Source organism: Schistosoma mansoni, chromosome 1 (assembly GCF_000237925.1).
Source record: "Schistosoma mansoni strain Puerto Rico chromosome 1, complete genome".
Classification (NCBI taxonomy): domain Eukaryota; kingdom Metazoa; phylum Platyhelminthes; class Trematoda; order Strigeidida; family Schistosomatidae; genus Schistosoma; species Schistosoma mansoni.
In genome coordinates, this window is record NC_031495.1 from 38,751,168 (window position 1) to 38,770,105 (window position 18,938).

The window sequence follows — 18,938 nt, forward strand, 5'->3', positions numbered from 1 at the left end:
GATATCTCACCAAACTCGAAATGCCATCATTCATGATCATTCACAAGCTGATCTTAGTTAGACTACTATTGAAAGGCTGCAAGTACTCAATGGGTGTTTCGTCTCATCTCGGGACTCGTCAGAAGCTCACATCCACGGTTTCTGGTTCATGATGACTATCTAGTGCTTTCAGGTTCCAATGGTGGTATAACTATGAGCCGTTCGAGATTTAAAAACTGTGTATGTTCTACACTCTGCACAAATTCCTGAAATAGTAAAAGCAAATATAGTTTTTAGGAATACACTCGAATACCTCACCTATAATGAGCTATCATAATAATAAATTGCGATTTATAACTGACCATAACTCTCATACTGTTTTTAAAACAGTAGGACTCGTGATCTCAACTATTAAAATTACTATGATATCCACAATAACCCCTTCTCATATTAATCAACACATTTTCACTAGTGACTGACTTCAAGAGGTATTTCCTTGAAGTTCCTGTGAGAAGCAGTGACCAGTGGAGTTTAACCAGGTCTGTTGTGAAATAGTAACTCACTGAAGACAATGGTGGATGTGTCACTCAATTTCGTGGATCGAATGAAATTAGACTTTAACGCCGTTGGATGCCGGCTCATTGGTTCTAGAAGTTGAACACTCGCACGCGAGACTGATAGGTCCTGGGTTCGAATCTCTTGAGGTAAGGATCGTGGATGCTCACTGCCATTAAAGGAGTCTCACAATAGGACGAAACGAACGTCCAGTGTTTCCAGGTTTTCCATGGCGGTCTAGCTTCAATTAGCTCATAATTTCAACTATATATATATATTACAAAACCTTATTCATAATATTTCACAATCACTGCATTCCTATGGATGAATCATAACAAAAAAAATTTTTTTTTGGATTATCTCTTCATTGGATTCCTTTTTCTTTTTTTTGTTTGAATGTAACAAAACTGATTTTTCACAATTTAAATAACGAGGGTTTTGTAACGAATTTATTTAAACAAAATTATATTCATAATAATAATAATAATGGTAATAATAGTAATGGTAATGATAGTAATGGTAATGACAGTAATGGTAGTAATGGTAATAATAATGATAGTAATGATAGTAATAGTAATAGTAACGCTAATAATAATAATAGTAGTAATAGTAATGATAATAATAATGGTAATAAGTAACCGTGAGTGATTCAAATTAACTCATGATTAAATATCAATAGATTGGCATAGATTTTTTCATTTTTCTCAACTGTTAAAATAGTTGCTGTGGAAAAAAAAGAAATTTTTTTGAGAATTTTCTAGATAAAAAATTTTTTCGTTTTTGTTTTCATTTGTGATTGACTAACAACTATTGATTAAAAGAAAAAAAAAATTAAAACACGTGAAATCATTTATCCACTAGAAAAAACTCATTGAATATGTTGAGTATTATAAAGATGAACCTATCTATCTATCTATCCACAGATCTATCTATGTATCTATGTATCTATGTATCTATCTATCTATCTATCTATCCACACTATCTATCTATCTATGTATCTATCTATCTATCCACAGATCTATCTATCTATATCCATCTATCCATCTATCTATTTATCTGTCTAACTCCGCCTGTAGCTCTTCTAGAGTTACTGCCGGTCCCAAGCTACGGGTAAAGGAGGAGGGTTGAGCATGGGGTTAGTGATCCCATCCAGTAGAAAAACTAACTCGCTAAAAAAAACGCTAACGAGAAAAAATAATTCAAACCATTTAAACTCTACTCTGGGAGTTGGAGACAAAATTATGACGCCTCATGATGAAAGCCGAAATTTTTCGGAAGTCACGAGGTCGATGCCTTTTCTAACAACCACAGCAACAACCACAACAACAGCTGTGGTACATGGAATGTTCGGACAATGTGGGAGACCGGGAGAACCAGAGAAATAGCACCGGAAATGAGGAGATACAAACTGACAGTACTTAGAATCAGCGAAACCCATTGGACACAAGATGGACAACAATGGCTAGGTACGGGAGAGATGCTGCTGTACTTCGGTCACGAAGGGGAAAATGTTACACACACTCAGGGAGTCACTCTAATTTTGTCCAGAGAAGCACGAAATGCACTTGTAGGATGGAAATCTCACCGATCCAGGATAATCAAAGCATCATTCAGAAAAAAGAAGGAAGGGATCACAATGAATGTTATCGAGTGTTATGCACCCACAAATGATAGTAACGATGATATTAAAGATTAGTTCTATGAGAGGCTGCAATCAATCATAGTGAAGTGCTCAAGAAAGGACCTCACCATCCTGATGGAAGATCTAAATGCTCAAGTTGGAGTGGACAACACAGGATATGAAGATATAATGGGACGAAATGGGTTAGGAGAAAGGAAGGAAAATGGGGAGAGATTTGTAAATCTACTTGTATTCAACAAATTGGTTATAGGCGGCAAAATATTTCCACATAAACATATACACGAAGCTACATGGATCTCGCCGAACCACACCACAGAGAAGCAGATAGATCATATTTGCATCAACGAAAAATTCCGAAGGACAATAGAAGATGTTAGAACCAGGAGAGGAGCTGACATAGCTTCACCTGACTGTGGTTGCCAAGATGAAACTGAAGCTAAAAAAACTGTGGAAAACTGAGGAAACAACACTACAAAGGTTGAATACAGCCTTCCTTCGAGATACTGATAAGCTCCATGAATTCAAGAAAAATCTCAACAACAAGTTCCAAGCTCTACAGGATTTACTGAAAGAACAAGAAACTACTTTGAAGGACAACTGGAAAGGGATTAATGAAGCACTGACTTCAACGTGTCAGGAGGTTCTGGGTCCTAAGAAGCATCATCATAAGGAATGGATCTCTATGGGAACCCTGAACAAGATTGAAGAAAGGAAGAACAAGAAGACGGCAATTAACAGCAGTCGAACACGAGCACAGAAAGTCAAGGCACAAGCAGACTACACAGAAGCAAACAAGGAAGTGAAGAAAAGCAATAAAGCCGACTAGCAGAAATACATGGGAGAACTAGCAACTATTGCGGAAAAAGCTGCAAGAGAAGGAAATGAAATAACTATATGATACAACGAAGAAACTAGCAGGGAGATATAGCAAACCAGAGAGAGCAATCAAGGACAAAGAAGAAAAGACAATCACTAAAATTCAAGAACAGAGGAACAGATGGGTGGAACACTTTGAGTAGCTCTTGAATAGACCAGCTCCGTTGAACCCACTAAACATTGAAGCAGCACACAAAGACTTTCCTATAGATATCGCTCCACAAACGATCGAAGTATTCAAGATGGCCATCAGACAAATCAAGAGTGGGAAAGCAGCAGGACTTGACAATATAGTAGCTGAAGCACTGAAGTCAGATATAGAAATAACTGCAAGTATTCTCCACGTTCTACTCAGAAAGATTTAGAATGAAGAACAAGTGCCAACAGCCTGTTAAGAAGGACACCTCATCAAGATACCAAAGAAAAGAGATCTGAGCGAATGTGAGGACTACAGAGGCATCACACTACCGTCGGTACCAGGTAAAGTTTCCAACAGAGAGTTGCTGAACCGGATGAAAGACTCAGTAGATGCTCAATTTTGAGATCAACAGGCTGGATTTCGCAAGGATCGGTTGTGCACAGACCAAATTGCAATACTACGGATCATCGTGGAACAATCAGTTGAGTGGAACTCGTCACTATACATTGAATCGAATGATTATGAGAAAGCGTTTAACAGTGCGGATAGGAGAACGATATGGAACCTTCTTCGACACTGTGGTGTACCTGCGAAGATAGTCAACATTATTCAGAACTTATACGACGGACTACAGTGCAAAGTCGTGCATGTAGGACAGCTGACAGATGCGTTTCCAGTAAGGACCGGAGTCAGACAAGGTTGTCTACTCTCCCTCTTCCTCTTTCTTCTGGTGATTGTCTGGATTATGAAGACCTCTACATCTGAGGGGATGTATGGAATACAATGGACATCTCAGAACCAATAAGACGATTTGGACTTCAAAGATGACCTAGCCCTCTTTTCCCATACACACAAAAAATGCAGCAGCCTCTGCATCAATAGGCCTCAACATAAACAACACGGAGAACACCAACCCAATCACACTTGATGGAGAAACTCTGCAAGAGGTGAAAACATTCACGTACCTGGGAAGCATCATTGATGAACAAGGAAGATCTGATGCAGATGTAAAGGCGAGGATTGGCTAGGCAAGGGAAGCATTTCTACAATTAAAGAACATATGGAACTCAAAACAACTGTCAACTAACTTCAAAGTGAGAATCTTCAATACGAACGTCAAAACGAACCTACTGTACGGAGCTGAAATGTGGAGAACTACTACATTCATCGTCAAGAAGGTACAAGTATTCATAAACAGTTGTTTACGTAAAATACTCAACATTCAGTGACCGGATACTATCAGCCACAGCCTTTTATTGGAGAGGACAGAGCAGCTTCCAGTTGGGGAGGAAATTTGGAAAAGACGTTGGAAGTGGATAGGATATACATTGAAGAAATCACCAAACTGCATCACGAGGCAATCCCTAACTTGGAATTCGGAAGGGAAGCGGAAAAGTGGAAGGTCAAAGAACAAATTACACCGGGAAATAGAAACAGATATGAAAAAGATGAATATTCACTGGAAAGAACTGGAAAGGATTGCTCAGGACAGGGTTGGATGGAGAATGCTGATGTGCGGCCTATGCTACTTGACGAGGGGTAACAGGCGTAACTAACTAAGTAAGTAAGTAGGTAAGTAAGTAAATAAGTAATTTATCTATCTATCTATCCATCCATCTATCTATCTATCTACGTGTTCATTCATTCATTATCTGTTCTGAAGATGGAATTCACTCCCTCATATATCATCATGCCAAAAAACTAGGTAGATGACTAAATATAACACATTACAGTGTGTGTGTGCCTGTTTCGTTGTTGTTGTTGTTGTTGGCAAGCTCACACTATCAGTTCACAATTTAAATTAACTTTGATGCTTAATGTAACAAGAAAAATGTTTTTTTTTCACTATTTCTATAATTAATACCATATACATGAGTAGATTATTGGAATCATTCCTACAATCCATAATTGAGGAATCAATATTATAATTGATCAATTAAAAATCGATAAAAGACGGTAGTACTATATGAAACAAGATATGTAATAGGTAACAATAATCATTGAAGGATGGATACTATAGCTGAACTCAAAAGAGAAGTATTCTACTGAATAGTGAATTAAGGAAGGAGTCTAATGACACTGATAATTCAATCGCTTATAATGAGTAGTATGTATATATCTGTAATAATAACAAGTTATTTTCAGAGAATGTGAATAAACTCAACTCTATGAATCGACCAATATCAAAGTCAGAATCTTCAATACGAATGCCAAGACAGGTGAAAACTTTCATATATGTGAACAACAACAAGGCGGATCTGATGCAAGTGTGAAAGTAAGGATTGATAGAGCAAGGACAAAATTCCTACACTCGAACAAAATATGGGACTCAAAACAATTGTCTGTCAACCAATATAGAAGTCACAATTTCCAATACGAAAGTCAAGACAAATAGTTTTACTGTACGGAGTTGAAACTTCGACATCCACAACAACCATCATCAAAAAGTACAAGTATTTATGAACAATTGTCTACTCAATGTCCATTGGTCGGATACTATCACAATCAGCCTACTGTGTGAGGGAACGAAACAGGTTCCAGTTGAGGAGGAAATTAGGAAAAGATGTTGGAAGTGTATAGGACATACATTGAGGAAAGCACCAAACTGAATCATGAGACAATCCCTAAATTGGAATGCTGAATGGATGCGGAAAAGTGGAAGGTCAAAGAACACATTGTGTTGAGAATTGTAAGCAGACATCAATTGAATGAATAGTAACTGGAGAAAAAGGGAAGGATTTTCTAGGACTGAGTGAGATGGAGAATGCCGGTGTTGGCCTATGCTGCTCGACGAGTAGTAACAGGTGTAAGTAAGTAAGTAAGTAAGTAAATTGTTTAAACTGAAACTGTTTAGATGTCCTTGGAATCTGGGACTGTAATGAACAAGTGGAGTGCTACTACTCAGTGACTAAGTTACTTCGATAAATACAGTCTCCATAAGTGTAAGGAAAATGGGGGGGATATTAGGCAAATAAAATCTGAAAGTGGTGATAAATAAATCGAACATCTAATCATAAGAAATGTAAGGTGCGATCAAACTCTAGACGGTCATAGATTCGTTGCTTAGTTACATTTCAAATTTATATTATATTATACAAATGTTTAAAACGTTTGAATCCGCGCTTCTACTGACTCATAGAATAGCTAATCTAATGACCAATGTTCAACTATAATCACCTTTTCCTCTACAGCTTCTGGGAACATTGTCAATCTCATTAGTGCTCAACATATTTGAAGTTTACCCTACAGGTAAACACCCTTTATCACTGTACATATTACCAACTCATCGAGGCCATTGACATACTTATACAAAAGGCTTACTTAAATTCGAATCGAAATTTTAACATTATCCTTCAAACAATCTGTCAACATGTACTCATTGAAACTTGAAATGATATACGAATAATGTACAGTGTGAACTACTAACAATATTGAATTCACATCTTTAAAATAACAACAAAATATCTTACAGCATTTACTAAAATTGATGATGATGATGATGATGATGATGATGATGAACTGATAGATGGTTCATTAACTAGTCAGCTAGTGTATAACAATTGAATAAAATTACTACTATTGTGGTGTGTAATACTGATGTCTACAGATATATGTAGTATGTATGACTAATCGAAAGTGGAACACATGGCCACAGAAGGTAGAGGAAATTGAGGAGAAGAAAACAAGAATAGAGATTGATTGATATGGAAACGAACGAACAATATTGTGTAAAACAATTGTTAGATATTTTGAAAATGAATTGATTACTGTAAGGTTTTTAGGTTTTACTAAGAGATTCTTTAATATCAGAATGGTTTTTCGTGAATGTTAGAGTAATTTTAGCAGTTGAGACCATGAGTCAATTGAAGTTAAACCATAATAGAAAACCTGAAAGCACTGGATGGCCGTTTCGTCCTATTGTGGAACTCCTCAGCAGTGCGCGAGACTCGAACCCAGGACCTATCAGTCTCTCGAGCAAGCGTAAAACACCTAGACCACTGAGACGGCATCCAAAGGCGCCAATGTCTAACTTCAACCGACCAACGAATTTGAGCAACGATCCACCATTGTCTTTAGTGAGTTACTAACTCACAACAGACCTACTTGAGATCCACTAGTCACTGCTTCTCACTAGAACTTCAGGAAATACCTCTTGAAGCCAGTCCATGGTGAGCATATGTTGATTAATATGAGAAGAGGTTATTGTGGATATTATAGTAAAAATATTAGTTGAGATCATGAGTCAATTGAAGCTACACCGGGATCGTGGTTGAGCACTGTCGATAAGTCCCACAATAGGACAAAACTTCCGTCGAACGCCTCCAGGTTTACCATCGTAGTCTAGCTTCAACTGACTCACGATCTCAAATATTAAGATTCTTTATTGTTTAATTGGAAGACATCTGGTTATCTCCTCATCTGTTCTCGTTCATTACACTATTACTCATCAACACACATGATGGAATATTCCGATAAACGGTGTTTACTGATTAACTACTGTGTTTTTCATTGAATATTAACGATGTTTACATCTAATTAGTTGAATGTAACTAAGTTGAGTTGTATATAGAAATGAGTGTGATCACATGAAACATGTTAACAAGATTGTTCAGATTTTAAAAGTGACTTACTCGATAACCAGTAACCATGTAAGTAATATATTACCATTTAAAAAACAGGAGAGTAAGCATCTTCTTACCAGAAAACAAAACAAACAAACATACAGACAGACAGACATGAGTTTGTTACTTACATACATTGAAAAAACTTTCACCGATACTACTACCACTACTACTATTATTACTACTACTACTAATACTACTATTATTGCTATTACATAGTAAGAATACACTCGTGCATTAAATACATGGAGGCAAATCAATCCATCAATCTTGTGATTGACACGTCAAGTATGTTGCTTTCTCTGTGAATGCTTTCATGGAAACTAATTATTACGAATCCACATGTGAGTGTGAGTGTGTGTGTGTACGTGTATGCATCTAACATTGTATGATCATGAATAATTATGCATGTGTGTGTGAGAGAGAGTAGTAAAACAATATAAAGGATACAATGTGCATAGATTACCCATTTAGATATCTCAAACACATTAACCACAACCAATCTCTCATTCACTCTGACTATTCCCTGCTCAACTCATAGTTCATTCAATATCGAACTAAACACAGTCATAACAACATAATCAAAGGTCAGTGAAAAGACCGAACACAATAGAGAGGCAGACAATTTCCATTGATAAATAATTCTGGCAGTAACAATTCAATCAACACGCAGTTATCGAAAAGCCAGTCGTAGAAGAAATATGGTTTCGTGTTCTGAAAAATATGCCCACAAACAGCATATTGTCGCTGATCGTCTACGATTGACTTCAAGTCCATTGGTACGTGCATGTTTAGGCGAATTCATGGGTTCAATTATTTTGATGATCTTTGGTAGTGGTGTATTGGCACAAGTGATCCTAGGTGACCATGGTAAACATGCTCATGGAACATTCATTTCAGTCAGTTTGGGATGGGGTTTTGCAGTGTACATGGCAGTAATGTTTTCTGGACAGTGTGGTTCTGGACACTGTAATCCAGCTGTAACATTGGCAGCTGCAGTTGTCGGCAAACTACCATTCCGACGTATACCGTTTTATACATTCTTTCAAATACTTGGTGCTTTCCTCGGTTCATTAGTTGTCTTCGCCTTATATCGTGAAAAAATCATAGAATATGCCAAATTGAATGACAATGGAGCGTTGTTGCTGAATACCACAGGTGGCATATTCGTGACCAATCCGTCAGCATCTCATCTAACATGCTTTCTTGATCAGGTTATGGGTACTGCGTTGTTGACAGCAGGAGCGTTCGCCATCACCGATCCAAATGGATGGAAAATTCCAGATTACTTACACCCACTACATTTGGCATTTCTGGTCTATGCCATTGTTGGCTGTTTCGCGTTGAACGCTGGAGCTGCATTAAATCCAGCTCGTGATTTAGGACCCAGACTCATGATATTTATATTCGGTAAGTTGTCCATTTCTCATTTATACTATTCGTTTGCTCTCAATTCTCACTAACGAGTGATCGAATGAACGAATTATTAACCAGTTGATGTATTATTAGTTGCATGAGTAGACCCACAGTTTATTTCTTTCTAAAATATACCTGAAACTCAAATGATATCAGTCCATAGTTGGACCGATTGACTGACTGAATTACTGACGGACTGACGGACTGACTGTCTCAATCACTGATTACTCGAAAGTAGACTCCGTTGTGTTTCGGTCTACGTTCAAACATAACTCGTTTTGATTATCAATGAGAATTGAGTCAGACACGATTTTCATAGTTGCTTAAATTACTCAACAGCATCACACTCACATCACATTCTATTGCTCTGGTGACAATTTCACTAGATCATTACTTCTCATGATAATACTTCTCATTCTGTCACAACATCCATTCATATACTTGACAGTGAGCAGATTTGTTTGTCACACCTTCTTACAAAGCATCAACAAGTTAAGTAACTAAACATGTACGTAGTCAAAATACGTCTTCTCAGTGTGTGGATAGAATGCCTCCGTCAAAATACTTCAAATATCTCAAAGTTGATGTAAGTGGAAAGATTGTGGTTAGTGTCTGTTAATGGGATGTTAGTGAATATGGAGGTTACATTGAAAGGATGCTTTGACCTCTTGATCTGATCGGAATAGGAAATTCTATTTCACACTGATTTGTCTGAAGACACTAGTCATGATTAGTCACTACTTACAACTAATCCATTATAATTTACTAAGTGTGAAAAGTAAGTGATTAGATTAATAAAACACCACAATGTTCACTGATATAGTCCATACTCGAATTTTCCACACTCATTCATACGTGTTTTAAAACAAGTGGTTTTATTATTGTGTTGCTCATTGCACCATCGATCGATGTAGTTGTGGACATTTTGTCAACTCTGAGAGTGACATGACTTGGTTAATATCCCTGGTACTTCCCACAGACATGTGAACATTGTGTCGATAATTGGAGAGATAATTCGATTTACTGGGAATGTACTCATACGCTTCAAAAAAATATGGACATTTGTTAAAATGGTGAGTAGATTAGTCACTTCCAAAATAAATGAGTGTAGATGAGAGTTTCAACAACACTGAGGTTATCACTGGTTTTTACTGTCATTATCATACATATGAACAGTTCTATATCATCAAATATTGAACATCCATACGCATTTCAAACATTGTTGTCAATTGAGTAGGTAGTGAAAGAGTGAAGAGATATTTGATCATTTTGAGTGACGAATAGATATAAATCCGGACACAAGTTTGCAGATATTGTTTGAAAGAATGATGGTTGTTTGCACCAAGTAGATTCGATCAGTGAAACAATATGATGTGCATCCAGTGATTTGATTGGCCAGCACACTTCGTCATTCTTAGTCACATTGTGACTATATACTTAAAATATGTACAATGTTTCCAAGTCCCTCTACATTGTGATTTACAATTTTGATCCGATGAAATTTGACGAGATGAGTTTATTTCAGTGATTATGAGATTGACAGATTGAGACAATTTCAGTCTACCAGACAATTAGAAATCTCATACAATTACATCATACACATTGTGTAGGAAGAGAGTGAACGTCAAATTGACCAATGATGATGATTTGGATGATGACCATCGATCACATTCATTGTCATCGCGATAAGCTCTATCTTTAGTTGGTAGCCTCCAATCTACTTTGATCATCATCCTTCACAGTTCAAACGGAAATTCTATTGTAATGTAAAAGGGAAATTATGTGAATGAGATATATATAGACCATCTGACTGAGTCGTTCGTGTTCGCAACCACTGTCAAAATACATCTTTAAAACATAATATGCACATATGTCTATACCACTAATAATCGTCTCTACTGATGTTGAATGACAACAAAACACTGGCACACTCGAGGGAAACGTGCATAATGTATTACATTGATGTACCTATTTTCAATAACATCGGTATTCTCGAATTAGTGTTATGTCGAAATCGGGAATGAAGTAGGTCATTGAAAATCCGTGTATGAGATTGTGCATCAATCATTCTTTTACTCAGAAATACTCTAATACAATGTAAGTGGATTGTGAAAGTAGTTGAACCGACTATCACTATCAATACTATTGCCACTATCATTACCAATAATAATAATGTTAAAAACACATGTACAAATATTGAAGATTAAAAATAGTGTGAGTTCATTCACCATTCAAATTGTCTTGAACGTTCACTTCACTTCAGTTAGGTCCCATTCTATTCCATTCAGTTAGATTTAATGTAGTTCAGCACTCTTCGCTCAATATTACACACAATCTTCACTATTCAGCATTTCGACATTAACATAATACTCACAAATCATCGGTGAATGACGATGCTCACTCGTTTCTTCATCACATCCATCACACAAATCGTAGATAAATCGATAGAAAGTATTCGACTACAATATACTATTGTCAAGTAATACTTGCACAAATTGAATATTGTTACACAGTTTCTGACTGCCTAACCACCACATCAACAGTGTCTAAGTGAACAATTATACTGTTACATATACTGAACGATCCATTGACCACACATAATTCTCATCCATTCACAATGTGTCAATTAGAATAGTGGACGACCACACATACACTAAGTATTATCTCATATTATTCAGATTAGGAAATGATGTGGTCATTCATATACAAAAATTACTAGCTTACAATGAACCAGAAATAGTCAATCTGATTATAAACATGAAAACGGAACATTCGTGGTGGGAAGTTGATTGACAGGTTCACGATGAATTTGCCATATTTCCATACAATCGAACAATTCGCTATATCTCATATGGGTCAGTAACCAATACCAAATTCATTGGTATTGAGATACAGTGTGTTCAGTGGATTGTGGTAATGTGAGTAGTAAGAATTCGTGATCCATTGTCACTGTAGATGAGAGTGGAAATCGATTAGAAGAAGAAGGCTCACGTTGATCTCATACTTCTAATAGGAGATTCTAACATGACTCGAAAATATCCTCTAACTAGGTTTCGTAATTGTCGATACAATGACACAATGGCGTGATAGATAGATAGATGATTTCCATTGGTCTAGATTATCCTACATGCTTCGACTAAATTGAACGTGGTCATGTCATTTGAGTTGCCATCTACTGAACATAAATTGCTGCGCATTACAAACTTCATCATCATCATCATCACCACCAAAGAATAGACAACAAATTGTTGATCATTCACTGACAATCATCAATTCACGCATCATTTATCTTCATTTACACTCTCAATGCATAGTTCGGTTATCAACATATTCATGTATATCTATAAATAAGAAGCATGTATCTACATACATATATGTGATGAATATCGAATGTGGGAAATCTCTCCTCGCTGTCCATCATATCTCATATCACTCACGAGCAGGTCAGTAAACTCCTCATTTCAACCATCAACACATATCACATTCATTTTGTTACCTATCCATATATTCTCACTTTCTTACACACTATTTCATATCATGTGTATAGGTTGGGGTAACAAAGCATTCAGTGGAGCAAACTACTTCTTCTGGATACCAATAGTTGGACCGTATATTGGTGCTGTCATTGGTGGAATCTTATACGAAATGACTATCGGTATACATTTGGATAGGAAATCCGATTTCGTTGTGGATGTTGATTATGATGATTCACATCGTGATGGTAAGAAGTTGGTGGCCTATTCATCACCGTAATCGTTGACAACCAGAAGTAATCCTCAAATGTATACTACTTTTACACGAACACACACACACAAACAACACACACTCTTTCATCTTCCCGATTTCCTCAATATTTAACATTGTTAAATAGTCTGTGGATTGACGTTTGATCCAGATCACTTTGATAACTCCGTGTGAACACCTATGACAAAATATCAAACCTATGCAAACACACAATTAATATTCTCAATTAAATCGAAAATACACATTGTTAAATTCACTGAAACTATTTGTTGTTTGTTGTTGCTCGGTACTCATATTGAAACACTCTACCTCTTTTGTCACATTCTTCACATGGAAACCGTTGACATCTCAGTAGAAGTTATGAGGAATATAATAATAATCAATTGACTCACGCTTTCAACTATGAAAAATATTAAATCTCCACAAAACCCTTTCTGATAATTAATATAATCATATGCTCACTAGTGACTGACTTCGAGAGGCACATCCAGGAGTTCTAGTGAGAAGCAGTGACCAATGGAGTTCAAACCACGTCTGTCATGAGATATCAACTCACTAAAGACAATTACTGAACGGTTGCTCAACTTCGTGGACTGGTTGAAGTTTGACATTAACACCGTTGGATGCCGGTTCAGTGGTCTATCGGTTAAGTGCTCGCACGCCAGTCTGGTAGGTCCTGGGTTCGAATATTGTGTGAGCGGGATCGTGGAGTTAAGATCATGAGTCAATTGAAGCTAGACCACCATGGAAAACCTGGAAGCACTGGACGGCTGTTTCGTCCTATTATGGATTCCTCAGCAGTTCGCATCCACGATTCCGCACTCGAGGGATTCGAACCCAGGACCTACCAGTCTCGTCTTCAGATATACTATGAATTTATCACATTAATGTAATATATCACCACAATGAGGTAGTTCATATCGGTCAATGCTGTTATGTTAAATAACAGACTTGATCGAATTACAGTCTGTGTATCAATAATTCCATGACAAATCAAACGTAAACCCAACATGATTTTAAAATATTGATTATTTATACATAGTTGACCTAACCAAAGAAGATGGCGGAACTAAATTCCCGTTGTTGTTATGGTATTTGAATGCTTGGACACATTGACGGTCTGTTCGAAATGATTCACAACCTTCGTGGGATATTGTTTAAGGGAAATTTATTCATTTATGATTATTCTATTCATGGTCTATCCTGGTCTCACTTGTTTCGGCTTACACTAACTTTATCAGTACCATTTACACATATGATCATTCACTCAATTCACATAATTAAAGAGTTACAGATTTTAAGAGAACAATAAGTATTCATACATTTCTCATCATTGAAAGACATCCATTTAAGTGACAAGAGTTTGACTACTTTGATGTATACCATCCATTTGATACTCATTCGAAACTAAGGAGTTCAGGCATTGGTTAGGATGATGATGCTTTCTGCATCTGTGTTCATCTTTCGCCAAAACACTCTCACTCAATCGTGATTGCACTACAAAGCACAATCAATCACAAAACATTACAAACAACTCTGGTGTGTAATAGCAACGTACTAGTGTAAACTAGAAACAGACATTTGATGACATGCATGCTAGTTGTTTAGTAACACACTTAACATTGTAGGCAAAGATGGATACTGGCTAGCAGTGGAATCCAGTTTGAGGCGCGTTTCGTCCTATTTTGTTACTCGTTAGCTGGATGTACCCGCATTTCAGAGTTGATGTTCACTTTGGGACTCAAACGCAGTAACTTTCGCTTCAAACGCCATCTCATTATCTACTCAGCTACTGAGTCCTGATAGCCACTTGCTTGTGCAATGGGGTGAAGTTTTTAATTCACTTAGTATTGCTTGGTTGAATCTTTCCATTGATGGGAATTTGCAATTAACACTGATTTAAATCGTGTAGTTGATGAACGACATTTTACATGGGATTTACAGATCGAAGAATGAATGTAAGAACTGAAGAATATGGCATAGAGAAGTATTCACCGACTGATTAGACGAAGTGATCCAGTTCTACTGAACAGCCGTCAACAACCGAATAAGATTGTTTCGAATATGTATGATCACATAGATTTGCCCGGCATTACAATCAGTTCACGAATAGACACTATTTTCAAATATCCGAATCCGAATCAAATGTATTATTCACTACGAGTTATGTCAATTTGTAAGTCGATTTCAGTCGTGACGTTTATTAACCAGTCATCATTCAATTGAGAAGCCGAATTTCGAAACATCATTTCAATCAATAGAATAATAAATGACGAGAGACTACTTGTGTCATTCCATTCACAATACACATTTACCAACTAAAAAAGATTGACAATAGTCGCGAGTTCTAACAACAGGAGATTACAATTACCTACTAATATCTTCATACACACTGAACAATTTAGCTACTATCTGAACTCTGTAGAATAGGAGATCAACCATTGTGGTTCTAAGATGTAGACACTGAATTAGAATATTATTCACAAAATCATTACTGAGATAAATTGGTACATCGAACGAACGAGTTGGTAGCATGTAAATGTACTTCAAATAATGTAAATTACTTAGTTCTTAGTCAATGCAATACTACTACTACTACTATTGTGTTGTATACTACTGATGACGACAGACATAAGTCGTATGTATCAACAATCGAAAGTGGAATGCTTGGCAGCAGAGGGTTAAGAAGATCGAAGAAAAGAGAACGAGAACAAACAATGATTACTGTGTAAATGAAGGAACAGTAGTGTCTGAGACAATCGATGTATATTTTGCAAATGGAGTATTTACTGTATGGTTCTCAATTTTAACTCATCATCACATTCACTGCATGTAATCAACTCTGTCTAATTTGTCTTCCTAATCACGTACCTAGATTATGACCAGTTGAATGACAACCATTCACTGTGGTTCCATATACACCATGAATGGCAAACACAAACAATCTCAGTGGTCCCATTCATCACAATTCATCCATCAACATACTCTATCATTCAGTGCCTGTGAATGCTAGTGTATACACAATGGTAATTTAGAGTAAAGTGTATACTTATTATCTAACATGTTGATGGAATGAATGAACCATTTTATAAATGGGAAGATTCAAACAAACAATACTAATTAAATTTAAACTTCACCACATTGCACAAGCAGATGGCTATCAGGACTCAGTAACTGAGTGGATAACACGATGGCGTTTGAAGCGGACGGTATTGGGTTCGAGTTCCAGAGTGAACATCAACAGGTCTGAGATGCAGATACATCCAGCTGACGAGTCCCGAATAGGAAGAAACGCGCGTCCTGGTTTCCACCGCTAACCACTATCCATCATTGCTTACAATACTTGTGAATTAAGGCTATATCGAGGCAATACATCAATGGGAAGATTCAAACAAACAATACTAAGAGATTTTGTTAGTTGTCTAATTGTCAATCAAAACTATTCATATTACATTAAGTATTTCAATTCACATGACTGGATAATGAAGGTTTGTCACTGTCGGAATAGGAATCAAGTATATGGTCCAGCTAATCAGTGTAGTTTGTTGTTTTTGAAACTTCAATTTTGTGAAATGTATGAAACCATTTGATATATCATAATATTGTTTTATTCAGTGAGTACACTAATCACTTCACTATATGTCTACAAGTCAAGATAGATTTGATGTGAGAAAATCAGTGTATCGGTAAACGGATGGCCATCTATCCATCTTATAGTTGGTATCCATTTTTGCATTTTTACCTGGCATTCATTAGGGCTACAATATCTAGTAAGATCTCAATATGTTGATTTTGTTACCGAACAACCCACTCAATGAAATCAACTCACACTCTTCATGGACATGATTGTGAATAATTCTTGAATAATTCTTGCCGCTTCATCAAATTAAACTAGAACATCAAAGGTCTATGCAATTCACAATCTTATACACTTAATCCACATGTTCATGTCTGTTAACCAATAGGGTTTGTAATGAACGTAAGCCAGTTTACTGTCTGAATGTTTTCCCAGTTTGTTTTTCACAATACCATACTGACGATTATCATGGGCTCAATTGTGACTAGTTTCAAGTGGAAATTTTTGAAGTTCTAGTGAGAATCTATGGTCAATGAAATTCAATAGTGTTATGTTTGAGGCAGTTACACACTGAAGAGAATGAAAACAGTTTTTTCAATATCTTTGATTGATTGAAGTTGGATTTGCAGACGATTGTATTCTAGCACTGTGGTCTAGAGGTTAAACATTCTCATTGTCGTCTGCGAGGTTGTAGTTTCACACTACTGAAAAGTCCTATACTAAGAAAAAGCAGTCGTCAATAAAAATTCAGTGCTTTCATGTTTTCAGGAGTTATCTTACATTGATTCGTGATTTTAATGGAATTCAACAATCTCCACATCTTCATGATTACAGTTACTTGGTAATTTAATGGTTAATTTGACCAATTAAGTCTTTCTAACAGATAAAAGAGTCTACAATTTTTATGATCAAATTAAAGTATGATTTACAGTCTTGTTGTGGTGTGTGCTACTTATGTCGATAGGTATAAGTAGTATGTATTATCAGTCGAAGGTGAAATACTTGGTGACGCATGGTTAAGAAGATCAAAGAAAAGAGAAAGAAAATAGAGAATGATTGGTATAGAAAGGAAGAAACAATAGAGTCTGAGACGATTGACTGACATATCACAAATGAAGTATTTACTGTATGATTCTCAGATTTTACTATGACATTCTGTAATTTTGTATTCAAATACAATGGAGTTCTAGTGAGAAGCAGTAACCAGTGGAGTTCAACCAGGTCTGTTGGGAGATATCAACTCACTGAAGACATTGGTGAATGGTTGCTCAATATTGTGGATTAGTTGAAGTTAGACATTAACACCGTTGGATGCCAGTTCAGTGGTCTATCGGTTAAGTGCTCGCGCGCCAGTCTGGTAGGTCCTGGGTTCGAATCTTGTGGTGCCGGGATCTTGGATGTACGCTGCCGCGGAGTTACGCAATGGGACGAAACGGCCGTCCAGTGATTCCAGGTTTTCAAAGGTGGTCTAGCTTCAATTGACTGATGATCTCAACTATATTCAAATACAATCAGTTATCTCCACTTATGTTCTCGTTTACTAAACTATAATATAGAAAAATGTATTTAGTAGTTCGACTTGAAATATAAACAGAATAATTACACATAATCAACTAAGACTCTAAAGCTTGTTACTAAGTTAATACTTGGAGAAGACATAATAATTATTCATTCTAAATTCACTTGGTATTGTTTGGTTGAATCTTCCCATTAACGTTCAGGACTGCAATTGATCAGTCTCTTATTGGCCATATGTGCATACTGTGCGTATTGCCTCAATATAGCCTTTATTTACAATCATTATAAGCAATGATGGATAGTGGCTAGCAGTGGAATCCAGGATGCGTTTTGCGTCCTACTTGGGACTCGTCAGTTGGATGTACCTGCATCTCATAGTTGATGTTCACTTTGCGACTCAAACCCAGTACTGTTCGTTTTGAACGTCATCGTGTTATCCACTTAGCTACTGAGTCCTGCAGGTACATCTAGATGACGAGTCCCGAGTCCCGAGTCTTATTTAAGTACTGACTGAATAGGTGAAATGACTGTTGAATACAAAGAAATCACTATATTGAAATAGTATAAGAAAATAGTTAAATGTAAAGTTAATCATATTGTAAGGAAACAAGAACACAAAATAGGGATATCCAAATTAATTTTGGTAAAATGTGAATATCATACAATGAATACTTCATTTGTAAATCTACCATCAATTATCTGAAAACATCATTGTTTCTTTATTCCTCATAACAATTACTCTCTGTTTATAGATCAGAAGGGGTTTTGTGGAGATTTCAGTATTTTCATAGTTGAAATCATGAGTCAATTGAAGCTAGACCACCATGGAAAACTTGGAAGCACTGGACGGCCGTTTCGTCCTATTATGGG

The 18,938-nt window shown here is 36.5% G+C and overlaps 1 protein-coding gene across 1 annotated transcript; it reads left to right on the top strand.

Annotated features, from left to right (window-relative positions):
• The first annotated feature begins 8,301 nt into the window (after positions 1–8,301).
• Smp_005740 (putative aquaporin-3) lies at positions 8,302–13,232 on the top strand. The gene is made up of 2 exons (XM_018794343.1): positions 8,302–9,223; positions 12,777–13,232. Exons 1-2 carry the CDS (start codon positions 8,515–8,517, stop codon positions 12,980–12,982), a joined length of 915 nt encoding a protein of 304 aa, XP_018648765.1. The 5' UTR covers positions 8,302–8,514; the 3' UTR covers positions 12,983–13,232.
• The last annotated feature ends 5,706 nt before the right edge of the window (positions 13,233–18,938 follow it).